At 44.4% G+C, this 10,054-nt stretch overlaps 1 protein-coding gene across 1 annotated transcript; it reads left to right on the forward strand.

The window, feature by feature from the left end:
• Nucleotides 1-1,156: 1,156 nt before the first annotated feature.
• Nucleotides 1,157-9,923, forward strand: atxn1l (ataxin 1-like). Its single transcript, XM_029144535.3, has 3 exons — nt 1,157-1,308; nt 2,883-4,075; nt 4,366-9,923. Exons 2-3 carry the CDS (start codon nt 3,005-3,007, stop codon nt 5,791-5,793), a joined length of 2,499 nt encoding a protein of 832 aa, XP_029000368.1. The 5' UTR covers nt 1,157-1,308; nt 2,883-3,004; the 3' UTR covers nt 5,794-9,923.
• The last annotated feature ends 131 nt before the right edge of the window (nt 9,924-10,054 follow it).

A 10,054-nucleotide genomic window follows, 5' to 3' on the forward strand; every position in this document is an offset into this window, starting at 1 on the left:
CCATTAGTGGAGTTCTTTTACCAGTGTCTCTGGGGCAAAAGCGTTGCAGCTGGGATGATGCTGAATATGTGAGCCACAGGTTAGAGAACCTCAACGTCTGGTTCAGGGGCCATTTTCATAAACAGTTGTTCTAAAGGTTTGTGCTAATTTATTCTGACATGGTTTCACATTTGTTGAAAAATAAACTAATTTAAATATGAATCTGTCTCATGGTGACCCTAGATCAAGTCTTAAATACTGTATATTAAATTCATTGGGCACAAATACATATCTAGAGCAGTAAAGGGCCATGTACAGTATTAAATTATTTGTATGACATCTAGCTTAGCTAGAGTCATTTTAATATTTGATAACAAAAAAAGCTTGCAGCAAACATGAACATGTGTTCAAGTATACTTCACTTGAAACACATGAGTAATTTGGTAACTGAGCCGATAATGTAAAGGAAAAACAGTGCTGGTGAGAAGACGATAATAAATCACCACATCCTCTGTGGTGGTGTTTTCACATCAACCACTGTGCAGTGCACTTCAAGGAGTCGACGTTGCATTTGATTCAGTCTGGCTCCTGGTCTGCATTACAGCAAACAGGGTGGGTCATCTTAATAAAAACACATTAAACAATGTTCATATTAAATAAATCAATAAATCTGATGATAAGTGTCCACTGGGAAAGAAGCTCATTGGCCGAAGCGCTCACGTTACCAACACACAATGTTAAATTGACTTTTAGCACATATAACAAACTGGAGAGGAACTGATAAAGAGAACAGAAAACTTGAAACCTTGAATATATTTGCGCATAGGAACAGTTATGTGTACTAGAACTGTACTATTTACTATTTAGCACTAAATTGCTGAAGATGTTGAAACAAGCAGAAGGTCATGAAGGTGCGGTCTAAAATGCTTTTAGTGCGCATCATTCCAGCGCCCCCTTACTGTATGAACCTGAAAGGGAAACGCTTAACAAAACTCTCTTCATTTATCTTCAGAACAGCTGCTGTTAGTCTCTTTATTGATTTTTTTTGCATCATATTTTGCATGAAAAGCAAAATAACCGGTGCCTTGCTGAAAATACACTCCACAGTGGCATCCGGGTCAAACTTTACCAAGAAACGAATACTGCAGTTGGGTGGCTTGTTATAAACATCTAAAAGACGGGAAATTGAATAAACCCGATGACGTCATTGGTGGGCGCCTCTACTGGCCTGCGAAATGGGATCGACTCGTTAGCCTTGATTTCTTCAATTGTCCCTCTGCATATCAACCCCCCCCCAAAAGAAAAGCCTGATCGCGATGACATTTAGAGGTAGGTCTGTGGAACATAACCCAGAAGAAACATGTACAAACAGCTTTCTTACGCTGTCTTATTAGCTGTGAGTAAGCAGGACTGGAGGCGTTCTCTTAGCTAGCTAGCTAACTATATAGCTGTAGCAGTTTTAGCCTTGTAGCTAACTAGCCTTGCAGCAGGGCTAGTTACTATATATAATATATAACCTATAAATACACAAACCTCTCCCATTTGATACTAGCTACGCATTTAACACCCGAATTACATTACGTTTTATTTATGAGAAATCTATGACTAATCGCTAGCTAACTTTAGCCAAGTCAGCCACTAGCTATCGGTAAACATAGTAACTCTGAAGTAATGTGTATTTGTAGTTTGAGGAAAACTTAGATTTGTGACTACATTTGCATTGCCTACATTTTTTAGGTTTTGTGTTAGAGGGAGTTCTACCCGTTTTCTAAACGGCCATGAACTCAGTGAAGTGTGGGCTGATATGAAAGAAGGACTCTACTAAGTCAAAGTTATGGTAGATCAGAGAAGTAAACCAAGAATATGATGTGAAATTGGCTTAATTCAAAATTAACTGAGCTGTTTTTGTTTAAGCTTGTTAAATCTGTTACACCCGACACTCGCCCCGTTTCAGTTGTGTTTGTCAGTATGTTATAAATTACATGTGAAGTACTGGTTTTCAGTGAGTTTAGGGAGGCAGTTTAAGGTGTGCGTTTTGTTTACCTAACATGAAATAGTGAAGCAGAAATCATTTGTTTGCAGAGTTTGTTACTGCAAATGCATGTGGAAAAGAGTGCAAACATTTCTAGTGATAGTGAGGTTTATGCACCCTTTGTGTATATTTGAATGAATGATTCCAAATTCATCAGTAAAGTGGTATGCATGATTGACTGATTTCACATACTATCAAGCCTTAAACTTTAATAAAAACGTGCAATGCCTTAAATAGTATTCCTCAATTCTATTATTTATTTATGTATTATTATATTATTATTATATATATTATTTGTTCTGTTTAATTTTATGAACTGCTCTTTTGGGTTTGAAAGAGTTTGGGTCACAGATGAGAACCTGATGATTGTAAAAAGTAATCATCCGTCTACTTTGTTGGGAAATTATCTGTTGCAGCGCTATACTTTATGTAATATGTGAAATGTTGTTAGAAAGTTTAGTAAGAACAAACCACCTGAATAGGCACAAATTTAATCTCATTTCATTCAGGAGATGTCAAGGTCAAGATCTTGGGTATTTACTCAAGTGTGAGAAGTCATTTCCCTCTAACACAGTATGTAAGCCATTGTTCAAATAGGAACTGGCAAAGGTTTGTGAAATACTGTTCATGTATTTGCAGTGTACAAGCGCATACTTGTACTAGTCTGAAAGAATGGGTGAACTCACACCTTCTGCCTCTGCATAGAGCCAGTCAAAAATCAGTCTAACCAGTCTCATGTTTTAAACCAGAAACATCTCTTCTATTCTTCTATAGTGTAATGAAGCTCTTCACTGACTGTTTAAAAAAATGCTCCTGTAAATTTAGGTTTTTCCTTTTAATAATGCAGCAATTTTGCTTGTTTTTCTTTCAGGTGAGTGGGGAGACGAGGTCAGCCATGTAATTTCAGAACTGGTTCCTGGGCGAGCTGACTGGCTTGCAAGTTTCAGTTCTTGTGCAGTGCAGTAAAGCTACTTGCTTGGTCAGAGGATTGCAATGAAACCAGTTCAGGAGCGTAACCAGGAGTGCCTGCCTCCTAAGAAGAGGGACCTCCCAATCACCAACAACAGTGGAAGCGGAGGTGCAGTGGGGTGTGGCGCTATGGGAGGAGGAAGTGGCGGCGGCGGCGGCGGCGGCAGTGGTGTTGCTGGTAGTGTTGGAGAAGAAGAAGTTTCCATTCCAAACTCTGCAGCCAACAATGATACTCAGGGAGGGACCCCGTCTGGAGAATGGCTACGAGCTCAGCCAGGGCTTCACTATGGAGTGGATAATTCTGATGGCATACCAGCAGTGCCTGTGGACCAGTACAGTATGCTCTACAAAGTGGCTGTTCCATCTGTTACCTATTCATCTACCAGTCTCCACCCAGTGTTAAGCCACATCTCTCCAGCCTACACTGTCCACTCTCCTCTTCTGCAGCATCCGGGCCTTCCCTATCCTTCTCTGAGTTATGCCCAGATTCCTCATTCCTCTCTGCAGTTTGTGAGTTCCCCATATCCAGCAGTACCTTATGCTCTTCCCCCTGGCTTTGTCCCGGGATCATTACTCTCTCCCTCAGGCACCATTCCTCAGTCCCATGCAGTGTCCCACCTTGTTCCCTATCCATCTGTCATACAGGAGGGAGTTGTTTCCCCGCCTCCCCAGGCCCAAGTAGCCGCTCATACATTTGCCAAAGTTGCAGCCCCTGGCGGTGTTTCACTCATGCTGCCTTCAGAGCAAGCTGCCCAGCAACACCTCAGCAGTATAGGAGTCCTGCCTGCAGCAGAGCTCAGTTCTCGAGGAATGCCGCTGTTCTACCATCCACAGGGTGCCAGGCCGGCCTCTGCCACTAGAGACCCCCATGGTGCCCAGCAGGTGAATGAGGCAGAGATGAATGGAGGGGATAAGGACCAGGGCACCAGAGAGGCTGTACAAGACCTGGCTTACACTGCAAGGAATGCACGTCTGTCCCAGGTGGCACCCAGCTCCACAGCCCATGATCACAACCAAGAACAAGGTCTGCAGAACCGGAGGCGGGAGGAGAGGGGCTCACCCGGCCAGCGCAGCACTCCAGACAGTGACTTGGAGGTGAGAGACATTGATGGTTTGTGTTTACTGTAACGCTTTAATTTTACAGACTGTTGCTTGAAGTGTAATTTCAAAGCTGGATAGAAATGCTCAGTTAAAGGACATGTTCTGCTTCTCTGCTATGTAGTGGTAACTGATCAGTTATTTGATCAGTTACCCAGATGCACTGACACTTCACGTCATTTTGAGCATCCTGTTTAAAGCTGTTATCTTAACTATATCTTGAGAAGAGTTGCACAATCTGTTATGTTTATATCAGAAAAATAAAAATAGCCTTAAACTTATTTCAGGTACAGCAGGTGGTTGGACGTTTGGCTTCCTCTGCACAAGGTGCTAGTGGGGTGCGGAAAGAAGTCTCCTTCGCTCCCTTGAACCTCTCTCAGGGTGCCCAGAGAAGCAGAGATGTTCATGGAGAAACCACAGGTGTCATTTCTGGCCGGACAGTGTACACTGCCCAGCCCTCAAGTTACACTGACCCCAGGCTGACCAGTCTCCAGCAGCAACCGGAACAGCCAGGCCACGCTGTCGTTCTTGCCAGTGGGCAGCAAGTTCTTATTCCGCTGGAATATCACCTGCAGCATCAGCCGCAACCACCGCAGCAACACTACCCAGGGCAGGTGAACGATGCCAAGCATGCGTCAACCACCATGGCCTCCTCCAACCCAAGCTTTAAAGCCTCTGAATCTTCAGCCACAGCGTGCCTCCCCGAAAGAGCGGAGCAGAGCACAGGTCCCCAGCAGCCCCCTGTGCAGCCCATGGGAGTTGTGACTCAGGCCTTGGCTGCAAGCCTCCCTTCAACCCCAGCTCCCTGCAACCCATCGCACTTCATGAAGGGAGCCATTATACAGCTAGCTACTGGAGAGCTGAAACGTGTGGAGGACCTGCAGACTCAGGACTTTGTGCGGAGCGCAGAGGTGAGTGGGGGGCTTAAAATTGACTCGAGCATGGTGGTGGATATCCGTGCCAGCCAGCAGAGACCCGGTCTCATGTCCCTTCACTTCACCGTGGGGGAGCAACAGAGCAAAGTGACAATCGATGTGCCCCCGGAGCACCCCTTTTTTGTGTTTGGTCAGGGCTGGTCGTCGTGTAGCCCAGAACGTACAGCCCAGCTCTACGGTCTGGCGTGTCATCATCTGCAAGTGGGGGACGTGTGTGTGTCCATAACTTTACAGCAGCAGCTTCAGCCACAGCAGCAGAAACAACCACAGCACCATCACTCGCAGCAGCAACAGCAACAGAACCTGTCCAGGACTTTGGGCAAAACTAACGCTACTTCAGGACCTGGTCACCAGCTCATGGGGCCTCCTGCCCCCCAGCAGTCACGGCCTCAGTCTCATTTTAGGATAGACCGCAGAGAGCGACAGAGGGATGGAGAGAAAGAAGGAGTCAATAAGGAAGAAGCCACACATTTGGGGATAGTAGGGCATACAGAGTCACCGGTCAGACCAAGTAGGACCTCAGCAGAGCATCCACTAAACCAGAGCAGTTACCTTATGCACACAGAGGGCTCTGCTTTTGTGGGAGCCGGGGTGGGAGCGGTGCAAGCTGCACTAGGTGCTACTCAGAGGCGCTGGTCCTCACCCGGCGTCCAGAGATACAGTATGAAGGGAGAGGAAGGGCCGCGCCCTCAGATCAGCACCTCCGGCCACACAAGGCCTTCGTTCATACCCCAGGAAGTAAAACTATCCATCGAGGGGCGTTCTAACGCTGGGAAGTAGCATCACATTCGGTAGCAACAAGAGACTGCCACGAGGAGCGAAGAAGTAAAATAAATAGTGCGAATGTAGCCTCAGAATGTGAGAGATTTTTGCACACCTGAAACAGAGAAACAGCTTTGGGGAGAAGTTCTGGTTTGGTCTGGAATGCCACTCAGCCAAAGCATACTAGCCTGTGGTTTCCCATAGTAATCAATGAGAACGTATGTAGCCCTGGTCCTCACACACTGCGTTTCTCTCCTTCCCTCTTGCTTTTTTGGCCACTTCCTCATATCTATACATAGAGGTTCTGATTCCATCTGCTTCCTCTTTGACTACATGTTTCTTTGGAAGACCGTGGATTATGAAGAATGTTCGTAGCACAGGGATGCTACCAACTTTGCAGCTTGTGACGTATCTGGTAAATCATAGCCAATCATTTTTAATCTTCATTCCTAAGATCTTGTATTCTTCAGAAGCATTTACCCCAAAAAAGAACTGACTTGCAGACGTTCGCGGTGCACAAGGTGACGTCGGCACCGTCGATGCTAACTGTTGTTACATTACGCTTCTCCGGCAGGGATCCAAAACGTCTGCTCTCAGCATAGATACGCTCTCCTCCGCTTCCCTTCCGGGAGGCCTGCAAAGAACGAAATCCTCTCTCAGGCCAAGAGTGACGCACCCCGCTTGTCTTACAATCGAAACGGTGATTAAACAATCAGCTCAGAGAACGTCTGCTCTCATTACACACCACGGAGCCTCTCCTTTTGAGCTGAGGACCCCGACGTGTTCGCATAAATGCAGCAGACTGGAAAAAATGCTTTGTTCTTCGTGATGACTAGAGGTCTCTATCTATTGCATTCCAGTATTATCAGTGATTGTGTGCATCCCATCCTGAGCAAAGCCCTCACTCCTCACAGCTTTCCTGGACTGGCTACTGTTAACCAGCACCAAAGTCACGTTAACCCATCGCTGGTTGCCGACTACTCCAGCCTGAACCTTGAGGAGGGCGGAAAGCCAGCGTGGTTCTCCAGGTTGGGGGACGAGGTGATGTCTGGGTCCTCCTTCATTCACTTCATTCATTCTTCTTTGCTCAGTTACCAAATTAAAGCAATAGGTCTGTGTGTGTGGCTGTGCTGCTGGGTTCAGCCTCTGTATAGGTATAAGGTCTGATTTGGTTTTAACCATAGCATTTAGGTGCGATTCAGGCTTTTGGTAATGGGACCCACTGATTGACAGCGGTCCTACACAAACAAAGCACGCCTTTGACAAATCTCTGTAGATAAAAGTGCTCCATTTTGATTTTCCCTCTCACTGGTTCTGAGTCTTATTTGAAATGGATTTACTCAAGTGCGTCTCCAAGAGAGGCTTGACAATAATAGAGTTGTGATCATTATCGAGTCGTCTCCTGCTCTGTCTCCCATTTGAACATCCTCGGCCTCCATCCTCCGCTTTTGTACTAGAATATTCTTAATCCAGTGGATTATACGACAGCCTGGTGTTGCACATAGAAGTTGTCACTCATTGATTTCACACTGACGTATAAATAGGAGTCACAGTACAGCAGATGCTTTTGTTTTAATGAAGGGAATATGTTTGAAGTGTTGTTGGTGTTTAATGGTGGGAGCAAGAAAAAAACTGACTTGCATTTTTAACTCTGTTTACAAATTAGCCAATATGAATGCTGCAGTTTTCTCCTTCTGACCGATGTTTATCCTTGTCACTGAAAAAAATCCAAAAGGGTAAAATGAAAATAAGTGCAATTAGACCATGTGTAAAATAATTTTAGGAGGCTGGTAATCAGAAAGCATTCCTCACAGACATTCCCATCACCATGTGTAAATCACTTCTGACCTGGACGTTTGTTGGCGTTTTTATGTTGGTGCTGTACCTGCAATTTTTTTACCTAGCTCTTTCATCAGCACCAACAGTGGTTGTGGTTGTGTGTGTGTGTCTCTGTCCTCCTTGCTGCTCTTAGCAGCTGCCATGTGGGTCTAGTCTGCTCTCATCCTCTGTCTGAACAGGTTCATGTTTTAAGGTTTGTCACGTGTAATCAACTCTGAGTCTACACGCTTCACGTGACGCTAAAACAACAGGAAGCCCTATTGATTTTAAACTGGGCTCACGTTAGCATGACGTCTTTTTACAACTTATTAAAATACCTAATAGCTCCTAATGTGCATGTGCCCTTCGTAATAATTATAATTTAGGACTTGAAAAGCCTGAACCTGTTCTTTGATGAGCTTCGCAGAGAGAGAGAGAACAGCTTGACTCGTCACACGCTCGCTTCACTGAGGCACATCATGCTGTAAGCAATACAGTTGAGGTGTTGAGCGTTTCCTGTGGTCCCAGCGTTCTCTATGCAGTACACTCAGTGTTGTGGCCTGTGCAGCAGGTCGCTCGATGCAGCCATTTCACACTGATGTCTGGTTGATGAATACAAACCAGTATTAAGTGTGGTCCTTGTCGATTTCTTTGCCCGGTGCTCACCCTATCTTTTTACAGCACACTGAAGACGACTTTCATTGTCCACCCATCGCACCACAGTAAAAGCCAAATATCTCAAGCCGAGCGTCGACCTTCAGGGGTTATTCTGGCACAGATGCCAAACCTTGTGTCGGGTGGTGGAGTGTTCACGATGGTCCGTGAGTGGTGCGAGCAGCGCCACAGAGAGCATCCTGTGCAGCCGTGGTTCTGTTAGATTGTGTGCCGCCTGATGCCGGAAGGATCCGCATCACTCATAGTCTATTGCTGTAAGTAATTGCACTAAATGCCCTCCTTTACAGTGTTTAAGATGGATTGCTAAATGTAGGAGGCTGATGTAAAGCACACACAGAGAAATCGCAAGTAGTGTTTCTGTAGATAGGTGGCGATCTTTTTCTGTACAGCTGTTTCTGATGCTTGTCGATAATGCCTTAAACTGTACAACGGGAGCCTGAAGCGGCAGAAAGGATGCTCCTGGTCGACCCGGCGTTCCCTTCGCCAGCCCGATCACAACACGAAGCCTCCAGGCCGCCGTCGAACCTGGCAGCAGAAATTCAAGTGGAGACTTCTCTTGGCTTCAGACGCTCCAGCTCTGAAACCTGCAGCTTCTTCTTTTGTGTTGTTGTTTTGGACTTTTTCCCTTTTCTGTTCCGTTACAGACACCCTTCATGCCTAACGTTTAATAGCCGATGTTTGTCCAACGCATGGATGTGAAATGATGGAAGCTCTTTCTCTGCACTTTTTATGATGCCAAGAGGTTCAGCGAATCCATTAATCACACAAACACACACACACTTCTATCGTTGCACAGTATTTTGTTTACTCCTAGTGGCTTGTGTTGTGTTTTTTCGTGCGTCCTCTGTTCAGCAGAGGCTGGGTTGTTATAAAAGGGGACAGGCGCCACCGCTCTCATAGCTTTCCATTAGTGCTGGTGTTATGGCTCGTGCTTGTGACGTTGGCAGAGAGGACTCGGACTCTCTGGGAACTACTTCCTGTCGTTTGATCTGGTGAACTCAGAACAGTTGTGGCGTTGCTGATGTATTGAATCAGGAGAACGAGAACGGTTTAAAGTTTTAATGAAGTCTGTGTATTTCCAGATGTGACATTGTACTTTTGGCACAAGGTGACACCGCTTTTTTATGTGACATATAACTAAAAACAAAACAAAAACAGTATCTTTTTTTTTAAATGCCTAAATCTGCAAAATATATGCAATGATGTAAATGTAACATTCAATCCTCAAGTATAATCCAGGTTGTATGAACTTTGTATAGTGAGTTTTAATATCGTATGGCTGTACCAATACGTATTGATCTTTATCAGAAGCCTTAGCGTTGTCAACCCAAAGTGCTCCCTTAGAATACCCTACACCTACCTGACTTTAACAAAGCATTAATATCTCTATTTTGTTGCAATTTTATTTGTACCTTTTTTGAATAAAATAGATTTGTACTGTATATTTGTACCTCTCTGTGAACTACTTAGGGCAGTTTTGTTTTCGTTTTGCTGTTTTAATTCAATGTACTTTAAGGACACAAAGATATTGTATTTTTATTGTTACAGCTAACTTGGAGAGACTTGCATTTATCATGTTTGTTAAGTAAACACAATATAATATATATATATATATATATATATACATACAAATATAAATATGAGCTATTATCCAACTTGTGTGCTGTGTTTATTTGTCAGATTTAACTTTTTGTTTTTCTTTTGTAGCTTTGAGAAAGTCAAAACTTAAACTAAACTTAAAACCGAGTGTTTATTAGTGTGTACAAAATAAAGAAATGTAAAATGA

The sequence above is a fragment of the Betta splendens genome, chromosome 3, assembly GCF_900634795.4.
Source record: "Betta splendens chromosome 3, fBetSpl5.4, whole genome shotgun sequence".
NCBI lineage: Eukaryota > Metazoa > Chordata > Actinopteri > Anabantiformes > Osphronemidae > Betta > Betta splendens.

What these genes read in the sequence shown, in the direction of transcription:
- atxn1l (XM_029144535.3), top strand. Translation starts at nt 3,005, where the DNA reads ATGAAACCAGTTCAGGAGCGTAACCAGGAGTGCCTGCCTCCTAAGAAG. An exon ending in CTCCAGACAGTGACTTGGAG is followed by an intron (nt 4,076 to 4,365) that starts GTGAGAGACATT and finishes AACTTATTTCAG; the next exon opens with GTACAGCAGGTGGTTGGACG.